The sequence below is a fragment of the Vanessa tameamea genome, chromosome 3 (assembly GCF_037043105.1).
Source record: "Vanessa tameamea isolate UH-Manoa-2023 chromosome 3, ilVanTame1 primary haplotype, whole genome shotgun sequence".
Lineage (NCBI taxonomy): Eukaryota > Metazoa > Arthropoda > Insecta > Lepidoptera > Nymphalidae > Vanessa > Vanessa tameamea.
The window spans coordinates 3,243,250-3,263,219 of record NC_087311.1 but is presented as its reverse complement, the minus strand read 5'-3'; the positions used below and the strand labels follow the sequence as shown (position 1 = coordinate 3,263,219).

The following is a 19,970-nucleotide window of genomic DNA, read 5'->3' as shown; positions in this document are numbered from 1 at the left end:
AACCTGATGAAAACTCGTTTAAAATTTATTTAGGTACAAAATATTATTGAAACAGTACACTTGTTAAAGTCGTTAAACATTTTTGACATGTACCCAAAACGGCCTTTGGGCTTAAGCCATCAAAACTGTTTACATGTTTGCTTGCACATATTATAGTACGTTTACAGAGCGTACATTTATGTCACGTTTTCATTTTGACGTATAATTATGAAACCATTGCCTCTTTAAATTATTATTAGAGGAAAGTGTTGAGCATGGATGTGAATGGATATAGAGGTAGGGGACGACCAAAGAAACGATGGATGGATTGTGTGAAATACGATATGTTTAGAAATAATGTTACTTGTGAGTTGACGGCCGACAAAGAAGTATGGAAGAAGAAGATATGCTGCGCCGACCCCAAGTAAAAATTGGGCTAAGGGCAGGAGGATGACGCCTCCTTAAATTATTATTGGTTTACATTACGAATTGAAGCATATTAAGTATGTCTCATTGATCCATAATTGGCATATTATGAGTCCGCTGATCTTTAGGCCCCAGATAAAAAGTCCAAAATATGAAACCCTATCGTGTTCTTGATGTCTCCATTGACTTGAGATCGCCATCCCATGAAACTATGAAAACAAGAAAAAAATGTGAACCAAAGAAATAGATAATGCACCTGTATTTACGCAAAAACATATTCTACAATATTATATCTCGTAGTTACATATATAAGTTTAACCACCGCAGCGGAAAAGATACGATATACCTTAATTAAAAAAAAAAAAACTGTAAAAATTTATCAAATAAGACAAGTTATATTGGCTTGATATTTCCCAAAAGGCTCGAAGCAAGCTCGTCTGGCTAGCTATTGTTTACTCTACAGTTATTGTGCCGTCAAATAAAAATGCCTTAGATTTCGCTATGAAAGTATTAAATGGCATTTCAGGCTACAACTTAAATCTTATGGTTTGATGAAACTGAAACGTTTGGATAATATAAGTAAAAGCATGGTATTGAATTTGGGAATAAATGTTAATTTTTTAGCAATATTAACAGTCTTAATGCGAAGAAAAATCCAAGGTAATTTTATTTTAACTTACTTCCTAACATTTTATTTAAAGACCAACAATGGATTTATTTTTATTTATTTATTTTATTTTTTTATTTATTGGAAGTAGAACTTCTACTTATGAATTAAATGCTCGGTTAATGAAAGTCCGTTCAACCCAAATTTCGAGATGGACCAATCAATCAATCGCTGATTAAATCAAAATTTCCTTCAAATTCACTGACTGCTAATTGCAAATTAGCTAACATATCGACGTTCTATGTCCGATAAGAAATTTAGAAATAACTCCTTGTTTTTAAGCCAAGTTAACATTACAATGTTATTATAAAATTCATGTAACTCTCAGAATCAGATCGTAATTAAATATTGTCTTACTAATTAATCAGTATAGATCTATCCAGTCGCAAAGGCCGTTACACGTAAAATTATCGGCGTACATTAGTATGAGTGACGCCCGTGCTTACACGATATCTTAGTGTGTGTGACATGATAAGAGGAAAGACAGAATGGTAATTCTCCCTAAATAAACACGTATAAACATCACCGTACAACACCACAAACATAGATAATAACACTGTAAGAAATATTAACCATTTCGTACATCGCCAATGCGCCAGCCTTGGGAAATAAGATGTTCCTTGTGCCTGTAGTTACACTAGCTCGGTCACCCTTAAAATTGGAACACAACAATACTGAGTACTGTTGTTAGACGTAGAATATATGATGAGTGGGTGGTACCTACCCAGACGGGTTTGCACAAAGCCCTACCACCAAGTGTTACCAGCACAATAGTTAATCCGATTTGTAACATAATTATACAGATAAGATTATTTGGTTTCTGTTATTTTGTAGTTTATAAAAGTGTTAGTGTTTATTTTTCCATTTTTTATTGTTTACTTACCTCGCTACCTGTTCGTTTAGATGTAAAACATTGTGTAAAAACAAAATCTGTCATGAATATGCCGTTAAATTAACGCGAGACAAAATTGATTACGAAGCCTACCACAGAATTTCATTATTAATTAATCCAGTATTCAAACAATCATTATACACTTCAACGGCTAAAGTAAATCGTAAATCTTATTTGGATGCCATCTCCCAAATCTAAGCTACGTAAGTTTATGTAACGATTTGAATTACATCGAGATAATGAATTAAACCGCCTTTTGATCGACAGAATAAATAAAAAAATATCTACGCGGTTACGATACATGGTCATACTATCAAAAATAAGCTGAGTATTTATAAAATTATAACTTAGCTTAAAACAAACTTAATTAATTTGTAGTAACTGTCTGGAGTCTGGAGGTTGGAAGTCTGTAAACTCCGTGCTTCGGAAACCACATGATGTCGTTGGTCCTGCACGTGAACTCGTCCCACCGGATGATGAGTGTGAGGGATTGAGTGCACCTGTGTTTGCTCACACATTTGTGCACTATATAGTATGTCCTGCGTAGTTGGTTGAAGATGGGCCGCTGTGGTCATTCATCTTACAATTTAAGAATTTTGTGTACGTTTTTAATTGATATAACTGAACGTTACGAAGTCTGTTTTTCTTTTTTAATTTTAAATATGTATGTTGTAAATATACCCTTTTAAAAAAATAAGAATCATAAAACAAAGTTGATTCTGCCTTTGTAAACCACTCAATGGAGTTTTATACGGTTTTCACTAACAATGAGAGCTGTTAACGTTTATATATTTTTGGAAATATTTTGTACAAAATCGTTGAACTATGATGGCGTTATATCCGAAAACTATTTTTATACGCTTTAACATGGCTAACGCTGGCTTTAGCATCTTAAGTTAGCTTAGGAGATACCTCAAAACTATGTACTACAAAAGTGTAGGCCTTAAAACGATCCACAGAAAGGTTTTTGTCTATTCAAAATTTGTAAAAAAATATAGGTTATTTTCTAAGCTATTTTCTTTAACAAATAATTAATTAATTAATTTTCAGATAAATAGTTAGTAACCTTGCAAATTTAATATAGATTAAAATGGGCTTTTACACTTTAACATACGAATGAATACTTTGGGATATATTACCGATTTTAAATGATTCATCGCTGCTCAAAAGGTGATCGGATAACTGGCCGCAACAAAAACTGTAAAACTTTGACTTTGGCAGCTGGAATTATATAAATTTGAATCCATATCGTGAACACATTTTAAGCTGTGTTTCCATCAACGCTTAACAATAAAATTATCATTTATATTTCACATTTATGACATATTTATATACTAATAAACATCAAATATTATAAATAAATTGCACTCTTATGAACCCGGTGCGAGTCTACTCAGATATATATAAGGTTGGGGTCCTATTACATCGCGCCTATAATATCGCAGATTTTATAAAAGTATTATCGCGCAACTTTGAACATTATCGCTCATCTTTAATATTATTATCATTCTTATGTACACATTCATCGCTGAACAGTGCTATTTGTAAGCAACCGGAGTTTTTGAACGACAACCTTGAGCTCCTAACCATCAAGTTTCTTTCATCAATTTTAAGAGATATTTTGATACTTATGTTAAAGTCAACGTTGGAAACTGGAATAAGGTGAAGTTATACTTCTCGTCTGAAAAGTTTTATGATTATTTTTATCAAGCTCAGTTGCGTTGATTTAGAAATATTTTCACGTATATTAATTATTTGTGATCGTCTCGCTAGGAGACTCATTTACGATGCATCACTGATTCAATCTAATTACGACAGCCTTTCAAATTAAAATTGTTATTATTTTACTGCACTGTAAATTAAATATAAAACAATAAAGTACCCTGAGTATGTTTATTAGTTTGCTTTGAGAAATGTTTTTAGAGGGAATAAATCAACAAATTCAAACAGATATTGCCGAAGGTACCAAATAATAACCAGTAATGTAACAATAACCCTTATATTACATTTTATTATTATTAATTATAACAGTACTCTATATTCGTCATGTATCGAGTAGGCTATCCCATCTATCATGGATTAATAAGACTCCTGTTATCAATCGTCGGTGACGTGACGATAATGACATTAATAATAACATCATTACTTAGTTAGAATCCAATTAAGTCGCTATAAATACATATGTATATCTTCAAAAACAAAGACCTCGAAGCATACCAGGGACTGTATTAAAAAGTACTAAAATTAAAAGGTTTCGAAAGAATGAGGTCATCTTACATAAAATTATTGTTTCGTGGACCAAGTTTTTGTTGGCCTATTCATCATTACGTAAACCAAACCTGCGGCTATACTAAGACAAAGGATGAGATATAAACGTTTTTGTATTGAAAAGTGGAAAAGTTTTTCAGATCACTGCGGGGAACAGATGTAAGTTGGTTGTTTACGATGGCTGGGTACGATATCGATACATTTCGAGGGTTGATTTTACTTGAACTTCGAAGTTAAGCTACAGAAATATTTGATATAAAGAATATATATTGAATTAAAATATTTATAATGTCAATGGTTTACGACCGTTTGAGCTATACGTAAGTATAATTAGTTAAATCGTTGAAATTAAGTCCCTTACAAAAAAATAAATTTAAAAAATGTCTTTTAGAGGCTGTATAGATATAATTTTTTTATCTTTTTTCTAATGTCAAGCTACGGATATGAGAGAGAATGAGAAATGAGTGTGTCTCACTCGCTATACAATATTTATTAAGAAGCAAATAATTTACGATTATATCATTATACTTTTATGATACTCATTTAGTTTCTTCAATTTTATTTTCAGATGGAATGTGTTAAATCCTTTAAAACATTTTAAATTTTAGAACGATGATACGTTCATTATTAATTTTTATAAATTAAATATTACAGACTAATCTCGTATAATTATAAGTTGCCTCGAACTGAAAAACATCCTTATAAAATTCAAAGAATGAATAAAAGATTCTTGAGCGATGTACTCCTAACGGCTTTGACTGCTCGTATGCAGAGCTCTTTGATATCAAGTATAATAGGACACAGTCAAATATTTGTAGAAGCCAAAACTTTAGTTATTTTCAGATTAGAAAACTTTGAGCTCCAGCTAATGTTTGGAGACAGAACTTAATGTTTGAAGGCGCTGTGTGACTTCGTTTTAATGTAAGCGTAGATAAATATATAATAACTATTAATATTAGTAATTTATCTCTAAAATAAATAGCGATCTCCTAATATCAATTTTTGTTTTTAAGACCAATTTAAAGACTATTTCATAAATATTAAAACTCAATTAACTCTTAATATTTATTTAATATTATTTCAAATCAAATTTTCTTTATGATTTATTTCTTATTTTTTAACAAAACCGAGTGGCCCATTTGCACGTCCGCCTACCAATACTATAAAAAAAAAACAACACACTAATGACGTGTAACACCGTTACGGTGACCTCATTATTACAATTGTAAAAAATGTACACAGAGTCATACGAGTCGTCCATATGAAAAGTGTACGTACACAGCGCTCATATTTACACTTCTAAACTCTTATTTCGACCCAAATACGTGTTATATTAAAAGAAAAAAGAATTTTACAATTATCGTGATGCTATTTTAAAGGAGATGCTGATATGTATTCATAAGAAGCAACCTTTTTAATTAAAGCTAATATTAATAGTTCGTTGTGTGTAGCTCTTGAACATAAAATTTACTTAATTTACTTTATAATATCAAACTATCTAATGAGCGCGATAAAACTTAAATTAAACATAAAAGTAATTCTAACTCTATTCAATGATATTAATAAGATTTTAAAAAATCTTATTAATGTCATTTCATAATTATGTCAAAATCTTTATTAATTATAGATACGTATGTACCTACGTACAAATTGCTTAAAATCTGCTATATAACCATAATATGAGTTGATCTCATATAAAATTATTGCTCTATTTAAATATAACTCGGGATCGAGTTATATTTAAATAGAAAATAGATAACACTCGTGAAAAGTCAGATAGCTATTCGAACTATAATAAATAATAATTATAACGAAATTATTTTATGTCTATGTTCCACAGGATCTTTGTCTTAAAAATAAATTTATATTATATTCGACGGGACAAAACAAAAATATTAATCACTCTTTTAAGGCTCTCTAATCTATGGATAACAGTGCCTTTTCTCAAATGGATCATACATTCACTCCAATAACATCATACTCTCAATCGCTACACTTTCTCAATAATAGGTATACAGACTTTAGTGGACCTTATTATAAAGAAATAATAGTTTAAACAAACCTTTTAAAACATTATGTACAGCACCAACAAAAGCTAAAATTAATAATCGAGCAAGTTCTCTGTATTTACCCTTTTGACTCTTGCTACCAAGCAACGTTTATTACGCTTGGCAACGAGATACCCTTTTGGGCACTACATTAAACCCTTTTTTATAATTTATTTAATATATAACTATAAAATTGTTAAGGACTGCATTGCTATATGGAATTGTCTAAGATTAATTCAGAATTTTTAAAAGCTCTCTGTTAGATTTAAGGAAACAACATGGCATTTTAATATATGTATTCAAAGATTATAAATATGGAATTTTTAATATGTAAATTCATCCATAGTACAAACTCGCTGGGTTTACTATTAGCCGTTGCACGGTTTTGAACAAAGTTACAAAGCCACCATACTGGAATCGGTCTTTAATAAATGTGCAGTTTCAATTTAATCCGATGTTTTGAAGTGAGTGAAAATCATGTTTTTACACACAGACACACACACACTCGTTCACAAATTCCGCTACCAACACAGATACCAGCAAAGCAAATGAAAGCGTATTTAAAAATATGAAAATATATAGAAACATAAAAAGTAAAGTAAGGGCTGACCTACTGCATACCAAAGGTTTTGTATTTTTAGAAGGTTATTTGCTTATAAAACCATGTTTTTCTAATGCAGATTTTCACTTGAGACGTGCAGGTTTCCTCACGATGTTTTCCTTCGCCATCGAGTACGAGAGATCAAAAACTAAACACAATTGACTTTCAGTCGTAATGCCACTTATGAATAAAGCTTACATTTAACGCTCAATTAAGGCAATCCTTAATATAGATTATACATGTATAATCTCTAACATACAAACATTAACAGCCTGTAAATTTCCCCCTGCTGGGCTGAGGCCTCTTCTACCTTTTAGGAAAAGATTTTTGGAGCATATTCCACCACGCTGCTCCTGTGCAGGTTGGTGGAATACACATGTGGCAGAATTTAGTTGAAATTATACACATGAAGGTTTCCTCACGATGTTTTCCTTCACCGCCGAGCACGCCATGAATCACAAACACAAATTAAGCACTTGAAAATTCAGTGGTGCTTGCCTGGGCTTGAACCCGAAATCATCGGTTAAGATGCACGCGTTCTAACCGCTGGGCCATCTCGGCTAATAATCTCTAAGGAGTGACTTAAATAAATATTAACTCTCAGTATGACAGGTAGTGCAATAAATACTAATAATGAGTCATCTACTTTGTCACAGTGCATAATGATGATAAAGGAAAGGGTTACATTTTATTTATGCCAGTACTTTTACGAAAAACATTGAATTGTTTCGTTTGAATTGAATTGTCTCGCATAACTATCTAAAATCGTGTTATTATATAAAAGAGGTAGTTATATTATTTTTATCTTTCTAAGCATATGTTACATGTATAAATTAGTGTATCTAAATAACAAATTATTTCATAATGTATGTACCACCCGCTCATCGGATATTCTACCGCCAATACCGTACTAAGTATTGTTGTGTTTCGGTTTTAAGGGTGAGTGAGCCAGTGTAACTACAGGCACAAGGGACATCCTAGTTCCCAAGGTTGGTTGCCATTGTCTTTGCTCGACCGCCAAACTATAACATAAAAACAAATGGGGCCCTATACTGGCACGTAAACGAACGCGACGGAACGACGCGGGCGGTGTAGCGCAGGCGACGCGGGCAGTAGAAATACCCCGCTTTCCTTCAAACCGCACCCTTTTGTTGCTCTATTAAGTAACTGAGTTGACTCATAGATATTTATCTACGCTGTGATAGTATTATTAGCGACATATTCCAGTAGTTTAAGAGCAACGGTTACTGTCCCTAAGTGAACACGTATAAAATTCGGTGATTAACATTTACGGTTGGCTTTAAAGCGTCTGCTTATGAACATATAAATCATAACAGCCTTTTTGCGGATCGTATCTTATAGATATAATGTTACTTTCGCCGTAATTTCGCCAACTGTCGCTGTCGGGACATTTTCCCTGCGATTTATGACCATGACTCTTTCACTAATATTGTTTACTTCGGTAATGGTCAGTTTTATTATTGCGCATTTTTGTCGCTTACTTTATTGTGACCATGAATCATAATAAAGGTCACGATGATATATTAAGCAATTAAATAAGTTTTATTGCAAGTAATTAGGGTATGTTGTTTATAAGTATCCTAAATTATGATATTGTCTTTGGTAAAGATTTTTTTTTTTTTTGTTTTAATTTCATTTATAACTGGCCTTTATTTTTACTCGATGTGATATCCCATCGGAAATATTGTTGATTATGTTCCTGCTAACAAATAATTGCCTGCAACAAATCAACTATAATTTTGATAACAAGGAATATTATGAGTCCAGATTTGAGTCAAGACATCATTCAATCGTTCATTCACCATCAACAACTGTTTCAAAATTTAATTAAAATGTTAAACTAAAAGTAAGCTTACACTGTAATATTTTTTATTATTTCCAATTCCACTGTTTTAGATGATATTTTTTTTCAAACGTTCTTCCAGCTGTATTTTACTGATAAACAGAACCCTAAAAGCCGAATTCCATATTTATCGAAAACGAAGCAAAGCGAAATGAAATTCGAAAAACTCTTTCTTAGTGCTCCCCAGAGTTCGGATGCAGACTTACAGGTTAAAGCTATGCGAAGACAATCAATTATATCGTCAAACACAGCGTTAGCAATTAACCTTGTGCATCCATTTAATAATACCGCGCACCGTGTGGTAGATGCGAAAAGTTACAAAGCCGACAAGATAAATTCGCCTAACATTATGAATTATCAAAATATATGGCTTACATATTAGCGGGTCACTGGACCTTCGTGATTACACAGCTTTATACCAGCAGCACACTAATTTATCAAAGTACACACTATAATACCCATCAACTGTGTCATATATTATTATGACACAGGTCATTTTTTTGACATAGTTTGGCGGACCGGCAAATTGGCAAGTAACCAATGAGCATAGACATTGGCACCGTAAGAAAAAAAATTAACCATTCAACCGCCAATGAGCCACTGATTTATGGAACAGATGTTATGTCCCATATGCCTGGAGTTACACTGTTTTACTCAACGTTCAAACTGGAACAAAACAACACTAAGTTTTGCTGCTTGGCGGTGGAACATGATATGATGATGGTGGTATCTACTCAATAGAAGATTATACTAAAGATAAAAAAGCGTGGTATTTGTTGATTTCTGGGGAGGATATGTGTAAATTTAATTGTACTTTACTTACATAATTTGTAATTAAAATGGTGAAAAATATTAGTACTGAGTTTCTCGCCAGTTCTTCTCCGTCGAATCTACTTTCTTAACCGGTAGTAGGTTTACATTTCATTCATCACTGTAACATGTGATTCATAAGTGCTTTTATGAACTTATTTGAATAAAAAATATTTTGATTTTCATTTTGAATAGCCCAGTCGTTTCAATGTAATTCCATAGCTAATATTAAAACATATGTTTCCATTTATGTAATATCACTAATAAAATTGATCACTAATTAATTGTATTATGAAAGAATTCAAACTTTACGCATTTTATAAAAAATAAATACTCTTAATTTTGGCAAACAAATGAGAAAAAGTTCGACCGTGGTATTTGTTATTAGAACTGATAGAGTTTGTTTCTTTTCCCACAATATATTTTTGTAATAAATTTATTAACTACCGAACAGAGGAGTATATTAATAGGCATTAAATTCCTACAGTTAATAGAAGTTCGCTCATATTACGTAGAAATTTATAACCGAATACCAGTTGTATATTTCTATACAGGAAATATCGTTTGTTATAATATTTACGTTAGATTTACGAAAATATATCGTCAGAGCAACCGTAATCAAAGAAACAAAGACGTCAAAGAGACTTGGTAACGAGCGCCGTGTTAGAGGTATCACAGACATAAAAATATTTCAGTGATCAGTCTGTAAATATATTTTTCAGTGCAGAGAAATTTTAACGAGTTCACTTTTCAATGGCCGTACATTTATTTACGTAGATTTATATAAATACATATACGGAATAGTTTTTTTTACTGTTTAAATATAATATTTATACACTGCTTATGTGATATGTTATTTTATAAGGAAATAAAACTATCTTATTAAATAATATTGTCGTGACCCAATTTTAGCCGTGGTGAACTTCAAAAACTGTCTAACCGTACAAGGATATTTTAGTACAAGGGTGTGTGCCCTCTCTATTCTCTCACAGTCACTCTCTGATGCGTCGACTATTACGACCGAGAAGAGATTAGGTTAGCCGGACCGATAGTCTTAAATACTTGCCAATGCACAGGAGAATAATATCGTCTTCCTAACTCCTATTATTGGTTGGATTCGAAATTTGAACCCACAAACTCGAGATCTGCAGTCACATAAGCAAATAAGCAAAACAAAGAAATCAATGTTTAAAGAATTAAAACAAGAACTAGATTTGACTATAATACAGACAGATTATTTAGTAAATTACTAATTATTACAGAGTGTTGCTTTATTGTATATTAGAAAGTCATTTTTTATTATTAACGTCAACTAAATCACTCACATTCTGCCAATATTAAGTAAATAAAAATGTATGTCATGATTTAAATAATGTCGCAAATTCCTAAAGTAACTATTCTAATTTTGAGAGAAAATAAACAAATATGTAATCACCATTTACTCAAAAACTACATAAAAATACAATTTCTTAATGTAAATGTTGTTTACGTCTGTGAACAGTATTGTCTCGCTTTGGTTTTATTTATTAAGTTAAGAGCTTAGTCATAAGTCGACGGCATGAGAAACATAAGTAAACCTTTGTTTTATGTATTTATATATATACTAATATAAACAAGTTCATATGAACAATAGTCGTGATTTTTGAATACATGAGTAAAATTTTTAGTTTCATTTTAACGCTTACATTTTATTCCTTTAACTCTTAACACTGATGTATTTCACTATATTTTAGAATATTTACGACTGTAGACAAGGCTGTTAGCTCCTCACATATTAATCAGTATAAATTAAATACGCTTATTGAAACCTATAAAAAACATTGTATCAACAAGATTACGTAATAACTGCTTGTCTTTTTTTTATGTAACTTAGGAGAAAAGATTAAAACTGCTACCTGTGCACTAAGGTAATTAAGGATGTCAATATCGCAACGGCTTAACTAGAGCTGTGAAAGTTGCTGGTTCGATTCGGACAGCTTGGTCTATTATAATGCCTACTCTTATCACAACAATGACGACTAATTGGAGGTATTCGCAATTAATAACAAGAGACATCGCTATTTTATCGCTAATTTTTCATATTTTAATTACATCGCTAATTTTTTTTTGTTTCTTGTAAAATAATAAAAAAAAAACACAAAGAAAACCAGCGCTTAAGCAAACTTAAATTAAATATTCATTAGAATATGACTTATTATCTCTCCGTCACATTTATAATATTAAAAAACATCTAGTCGAGGATATTTTTTTATTATGTGCATACTACTGGCACCGTTTGAATACACACATCAGCCCGCATTCGTCCACTGCTGGACATAGGCCTCTCCAAATGCACGCCACTGTGGTCTTTCTTCGGCAACTCGCATCCAGCTCCTGCCAGCCGTCTTGCGCAAATCGTCACCCCACCGTGCCTGAGGACGTCCTACACTACGTTTGCCGAGACGCGGTCTCCACTCTAGAACACGTTTTCCCCAACGGTTATCGGTTCTACGACAAATATGGCCAGCCCACTGCCACTTCAGCTTACTAATCCGGTGGGCTATGTCGATGACCTTGGTTCTCTGACGGATCACCTCATTTCTGATGCGATCCCTCAGAGATACTCCGAGCATAGCCCTTTCCATAGCACGCTGAGCGACTTTAACCCGGTGGACCAGCTTTGTCGTGAGTGTCCACGTTTCGGCTCCGTATGTCATGACGGGTAGGACGCACTGGTTGAAGACTTTCGTCTTAAGGCACTGTGGGATCGACGATGTGAAGATTCGTCGTAACTTCCCAAATGCTGCCCAACCTAGCTGAATTCTTCTATTCAACTCATCCTCAAAGTTGTTTCTACCTAATCGCAATGTCTGCCCGAGGTAGACATATTTTTGAACAACTTCGAGGACGGTACCGTGTATCGCAATCGGTTCCGGTAGAACATGTTCATTGAACATGACCTTGGTTTTATCCAAGTTCATCCGTAGGCCGATGCGCATAGAAGAATCAGCTAGCTCATTCAGCATCTGTTGTAGGTCCTGCAGCGTTTCTGCCATGATGACGATGTCGTCTGCGAATCTCAAGTGAGAGATGTACTCGCCATTGATGTTGATGCCACGCCCTTTCCAGTTTAGCGTCTTGAACATGTCCTCCATTGCATTAGTGAACAATTTGGGGGAAATAACGTCCCCTTGTCTCACTCCTCGATGCAATGGTATGGGATTCGTTTGCCGACTCTGTACTTGGACGGACATGGTGGCGGCCTTGTAGAGACATCTCATCACTTGGATGTATCGCCAATCAACTTGGCAACGCTGCAGGGACTCCAGAACAGCCCAGATTTCAACCGAGTCAAAGGCCTTCTCATAGTCCACGAATCCAAGACACAGGGGCCGATTATACTCATGGGACTTCTGTATAATCTGCCGCACTGTGTGGATGTGGTCTATGGTGCCGAATCCGCTCCGAAATCCGGCCTGTTCCGGGGGTTGGAATTCGTCGAATCTTCGCGCAAGACGGTTCGTGATCACTCTTGAAAACAGCTTATAGACGTGGCTCATTAGGGATATGGGTCGATAGTTCTTCAGCAGGGTCTTATCTCCCTTTTTGAAGAACAGGACGACCACACTCCTACTCCACGCCTCCGGAGTTCTCCCTTCGAAGAGGACAGAGTTATAAAGCTTCTGGAGCTCCCTCAGTACGGGTTTACCTCCTGCTTTCAATAGCTCTGTTGTAACGCCGTCCTCTCCAGGGGCTTTTCCATTTTTAAGCTGTTTAAGAGCAATCTCGATTTCGCCAATACTGACTTCTGGCAGGTCTTCGGTGAAATGGCGTGTTAATGTAGCTCGAGGATCCTCATTTTCGGGATCAGGTCGAGATGCATGCGATGCGTATAACCGGCCGTAGAAGTCCTCTACTTCCGAAAGAACTGCCGGCTTGGAAGAAACGACTTCTCCACTTGCTGTGGTCAACTTCGTCAGGTGGCTTCTTCCAAGAGATTGTACGAACACCTTAGACCCCCGATTCTGCTCGATGGCTCTTTCAATCGTAAGAGTATTGGAGCACCGGAGGTCGTGTCGTACGCGCTTGCTGATCTCTTGGTTTAGTTGCCGTTTCTCGGACGAAGTGACAGGTGGGTTTTCACGTCGTTTCTTCAGTAGCCCTAAAGTCTCTTCCGAAAGTTTGGACTTTCTGCCCTTACGCTGCATGCTACAAAATCTCGTGCCTTCTTCCCTGAGAATTCTCACTACATTTTTGAGGTTCTGGTTTACGTCTGTTGTGGTTTTCATGGCAGCGAATCGGTTCTCCAGGTTTGACTGGAACGTTTCAGATCCCGCAATGGTTTGGAGCAGGGATGGTCGGAGTGTAGACTTCATCAGACGGACGCGCTCGGCCTTAAAATTGATATTCAGAGAGCCTCGGACAAGTCGGTGATCACTACCGGTATTGAACCTGTTGATCACTGAGACGTCTCTGAATATGTGCCTTTTGTCCGTCATGACGAAATCGATCTCATTTTTGGTCATAGTGTCGGGGCTTTGCCACGTCCACTTCCTTTGGGGCTGCTTCTTGAAGAAGGAGTTCATCAAGAAGAGCCCCTCCCGTTCGAGGAAGTTGACAAGCATTTGCCCCCTATGATTTCTGCTTCCAAATCCATGGGGTCCTACTACCGATTCGCTACAATTCTGTACTCCCACTTTAGCGTTGAAGTCCCCCATGACAACGTTGTAGTGGGTTTTCGTGGTGGAGTGGAGGGCCCTCGATATATCATCGAACATTTCCTCCACTTCATCGTCCGAGTGTGTCGAGGTCGGTGCGTACGCTTGCACCACCTTGAGGCTGTACCTCTCGGTGAGCTTTATAATGAGGTACGCTACCCTGTTCGACACACTGGAGATTTCCGTAACGTTGTCAGCTAGGGACTTATTAACCAGAAACCCAACGCCTCCTTGGGATTGTTGGTGTCCCTCTCGGAAGTACATTAGGTGGCCCGATTCGAGGGTTACGGTGTCCTCTCCCTCTCTACGGACTTCACATAACCCTAATATGTGCCACCTAATTTTCCCAAGTTCCACCTCGAGTTGCGTTAGATGCGAGTCAAGCCGTAGCGTGCGTCCGTTGTACGTCGCCAGGGTCAGTCGGTTGTGGTGGCCTCCCGTAGCCCGGTGATTCTTAGCACCCCCCGTCCCGCCGTTACCACCGTCGCCACCATGACGAGGAATAGCGGGACCGCCGGGAACTGGGGGCCGTGGCTTACGTGTTTTCAGCATTTGTAGGTATTGCCCATAATCGCCACGCTGGGCAGGCGGGTTGGCGATCGCAGGACGCAACTTCTCGCACCGGTGACGCTGCTGCCCGTTACCGGCCTGTGGTATTTAGTTACGCCTATTTTTGATGGTTATACCGCCATCAGTCGGTCGCCAGAGCCTCGTTTGCTGATCGGCAGGATGCACCACGGGCAGGTGAGGTTGGCTTGGAGCGCCAAGGTGTAGTTTGCGCCCCCTTACATCCCCGTTTGAATATAAGAACTAATACAATTTTAAAAGGTACAAGGTGCGATTACTTTTTCTTTAAATAATTAAACTTAATTACAACGTAATAACATCGCTATTTATTCGTACAAATTCTAATTGATACAATATGATGCTATAGTATAACACCTCGCCTTATTGCGTCCACTGGTGTCAGGAGGGCTGGTTCGTTTTTAGCCCAGAGGATCGGAATTGCGATTCAACGGCGAAATGCTGCTAGCATTCTTGCCACCATTCCACGCGGTCAAGATTTATACAGTAACTATTTTTAATTCATATTTGTATATATTTAAACACTTAATGTTATTAATTATTATGTTAATAAATTTGTCATATGATGTTTAAAATTATACAAAAACAAAAAAATATATATTTTACGCTACGATATATACGACACACTTTTATAGTTTTATGTTTTGATGTTTAAAAGGAATTACTTACGTATAAGTCTTGCTTACATTTCATTATTTAACATCACTTTGTTTCCATCCTAATTTTACCGTCTAAGTGCGTGGACTAAAAGCACTTGGTGGAAAGGCATTGGTAAAGCAAATATTATGTTTGGGCGTGCCTAAAACGTATCGAGGCCTTCAATTTTATACGTTGACATAAAAACTCATGGGTAAAGAATTATTTACACCAATATAGCCTTAAGCATGACGTAATACGGTGTAAAATTACAAATTATATTTATCCAGATAACTATGATTAGAAATCACATAATTATATAGTTTTCTTTTTATTGATAAATAATTATTTATAATGTGAATTAAGGCTTCTTATCTTTTGAATGAGAAGACTTGGAGCTTGTTTCACCGTGATGATCTGATGTGAGTTGGTGAGCACACGTGTTGCAGAATTCATAGAACTCATACAGGTTTCTTTACGTGATTTCCCTGCAACACCAAGAACATGTAATGTGCAAAATGGTTCTTCGTCCAGCTTCAATCCTCCATTCCAATTATAATTCATCATTTAAATATTAAAATAAATTAGTTTATTTATAATCGTAGTAATACAGTTGCGTTCATAGTTCAGTCATTCAGAGATAGATTACACAATGATTTGTTCAACCACGAACTATGAATATTCTAGTCACGATACCTCCAAATACACGACAAATAATTCACATGATGTTCCTAGAAATTATGACATGCTGCTAAATTTCAAATTATTCCTAACTTCATACTTGTCTGCCAAAACGCACGAGTCCTGAGTCATGTCACGTCATGTCCACTCGAGAGTTTGACTACGGGTAAAGTGCCGTCCACTCACTCCTGATTAGTTTTACGCTCTAACACACACAAATCTTATATAAATAAATAAAATTGACGTGTCTGTCTGTGATTTCAAAAAACTGCCTCATTCACGTTATTGTGGCTATGGGAAAGCAATTATTTTCCTCGTTCTATTGTCCGAAGTAATCTCCAAAAAAACTATTACTATTCATTGTGTGTGAGCTGAAATGAGATGTCACAATGCGTGCACCTTAATCTATGATTGCAGGTTCAAACCTAACTAAGCATCACTGAATTTGAATGTGCTTAATTTATGTTTATGAATTCGTCTCTTGCTTGACGATGAAAAAATACATCGCGTGGAATCATGAAAACCATGTATTTAATTTGATTGAATTTTAATAAAATTCTGCTACATGTTGCCACGAATTAAACAAAACGAAGTTGTTCTTGCCTTCCCGTACACCTCGCTAGTGCCAGGCAGTCCTTCCTCTCAGGGCCGTTTGAAATAGAATACGTGAGGCCCCCACCTTACGCGTACACTGCCCCAGGGTTGTGCCGTGTTTTTTAAGCCCCGGGCGTCGGGGCTGAAGGAGGGCCGAGACGACGTCTTCTTCGTCTCAGCTAAGTGCTGTCGACCCTTTTTCGTTCTCATCGACTTCTTCTGAATCATGATAGTCACACAAAAAGAGGCCTTCTCCGCCGAATTGTTAAGTAGCATCTCAAAAACAAAACACCATACACCAGACCGAAGTGAAACAAGTACCTTCATGCATCATCTTAATACAGACAAAAAATTTAGGCAATTTTAAAAAATCACATTTTATTTATCAATCGTCTAGCTAGCTCCATAAAATATTAGATGACATATACTGCATCTTCTGTTATAAATTTTATATATTCGCTTAAACAATAAAAAAATGTCTCCTTATTTATTAGTAAAGATATGATCAGCATTACTATATAATATCTACATTAAATTAAAAAACTAAGTATTCTCTATAGAAAAATAATGTTAAAAAGAATAGTTAATTAATCTATACTGGAAGATTCAAAAGGAATAAATGCAGAGAAAAAATAAATTATTGTATTCTAGCTGTAGCTTATTCCTCTATTTCAAACGACTGTTGACATTTTCATAGAACTGTAGTGGAATTCATATTGTATTGTTGTTAAGCTCATTATTTTTTACAGTACCCAGCCCTCGCAATTATTCGAGTTCAGATATTCGTATAAAAGAGTACTTTTATTGCTTAAGAATTTTCTTTATTCAAGAGCAACTAATATTAGTATAGCATTTTCGTCTTTAAGGTTTCATAGTAACTATATGTATTCACCTAATTTAAACAATTTTCGCAAAATATTTTTTAATTCTAGAACCAAAATATAAAAAAATATTTTGTAATATATTAATATATATTATTTGAAATACGATACGATAAGTAATCACTCAAAATTATTATATTTTATTTTATTTATATGACACTTCGTTAAAATGTTTTCGAAAGACTGATCGTTAAGAACTTTATAGGAGTGATACTTTTTGGGAGCTATGACAGCAAAAGTAAAAAGTTTTGACGTCATATTCGACCTTGATCAAATATCGTTTTCACTTCCATTACGTGTATGGAGTTACACGCGCATAAGTTTTGCCAAGCGGTCTTAACGTGTAACCTATATTGATTAAGTTACTGACAACGCGATTAATTAATGTTTATAAGATGTTCCACGATGTTGTGACTAACACTCAAAAGTATTAGATATTCATCAATATAATATTTAAATCAATGTATTTGATATGAATGCGTTTATGTTACAATTTCTTGTCGTCTATGTAGACCTAAATGTTTATTGATAATTTAATGGGTAAAGAATTGGCGGTTTTTAAACATAATATTTAAGATTTATCGTGGATCACAATAATAAAAACCTTATTTACTCGTACTGTACTGTAGTTATATTATAGTTGTCTGTTTATGTTTGAATTTAATTTTTATCAACGGTACATTTGTTACAATATTAAATCAAGAGTAAAAAATGCCCACGTAATTTTCAAACTTAATGATCGAAAAAAAGATTTAAAATAGTAATCATTTCATGTCAATTATATCTTTGTATGGTGCGATAGATGTATTTTGCGAACTATTCAATATACGTCATTAAATGTACCTTTTCTTGTCCTCAGTATCGTCAGCACAAAGGGAACTTGGCAAGGGGTCGCCGACGAACACGTCAGCGACTTCACCACCAGCTGCAGATAACGTGATTAGATCGGGGGTCGTGGTAGATACACCAAGACCGACCCCTCGCACAGGACCATACTTCGACTTAGCGGCTTCAAAGAATGTCACCGCATTACTTGGCAAGACCGCTTACTTGAACTGCCGGGTGAAAAACTTGGGAAATAAAACTGTAAGTACTGTTTCTTTACCATGTCGCTAATAGGATTGCAGTTTGCGTTCTAAGGAACTTCACGATTCAAAGAATAGACTCGCGTAAACTTAGATTTCATTTTAGATCTTCTGAGGGAGTCAGCTTTGTATGTCAAGACTGTATTTGTAGTTGCTTGGAGATAGAATCTCTATCTTACTTTTTTGTTTGTACATCTATAAAAGTTATTCTCGCTTTATTTAAGTACTTTAAAAATGAGCACTATTCTTTAAATGAAATGGTATTTTAATAAACACATTCTCGACTCTTTATTGAATATTTAAAAAAAAAACAATGTTTTTGTTCTAAAAAAACCGATGACACTGGTGTTTTAAAATTTACTCTTTCGTATCTTTTACACATAAGCTTTAGCAAAACCATCGTATTAATTACGCGGTTCAAATAATGGTTCAATGAAATAGAAAAGAAAAATCACCTTCTAATTTTTGTTTTAAATACTATCTTGAAGCTTTCTGAAGTTTCCTTAAAAAAAGTAAAGGTCATTTATAAAACGTTACATGTTCAAATACATTAATTCTTAATATAAAAAAGTTTTATTTTTTTTTTAATTTAACTTAACGCAACATTAAAAAAACAGTTCATATCACAATTTGAATATTAGGAAATGTTCAATCACCAATCAAATTGTTGTATTCAAAATTAAACACACCTACGCTCTAACAATAGAAGTACAACGTTACTTTGCATTTCGTAGTCAACTACAAAACTAATCTTCGTTGCCCGGAACTTGCAAGAACTATTTAAAATTGCTACGGAAACATTCCAACTGGATGTATTATGAATCAAGTTAAAAATACGTATCGCATACCATTATTAAAATGGAAAAGTGCACACGTTCACACTAACGAGTCCCTCTCATTCCGAAACCAACGTCCAATTTACAAAGCGGCGTACCACAAAATCCTCGTTTAAAATGAAACGTAACAATAGCACAATGCAAGTTTAAAGTCCCTATTGTAGAAGCAATTTTATAAATAAAAGTCTCATTAGGGCATGATGCCGCATCTTCCATATAAATAACAAGTCGAGCTAACGAGATAGCTGGCGTCCACACGAGAGTTTTAAAACCATTCACAATGATGGAAGCTCACCCTTATTATGTTATCATAATGAAATTATTATACAATCTGCGGATTCGCGATTTAAAAATGAATGTGTAATATGAAGCATAATGTTCGCAAAGTTCTTCATGATGTAGAAGATACTGATTTGAAGA

General features: G+C 35.0%; 1 protein-coding gene across 3 annotated transcripts in view; it reads left to right on the top strand.

The window, feature by feature from the left end:
• Positions 1 to 19,970, top strand: part of LOC113397395 (tyrosine-protein phosphatase Lar-like) — a 109,916-nt gene that overhangs the window by 76,199 nt on the left and 13,747 nt on the right. For all 3 annotated transcript variants that reach the window (XM_026635715.2, XM_026635714.2, XM_026635713.2), the window contains exon 3: positions 18,489 to 18,715. In XM_026635715.2, the coding sequence (XP_026491500.1) occupies positions 18,489 to 18,715 (227 nt within the window). The remainder of the gene's footprint in view (positions 1 to 18,488; positions 18,716 to 19,970) is intronic.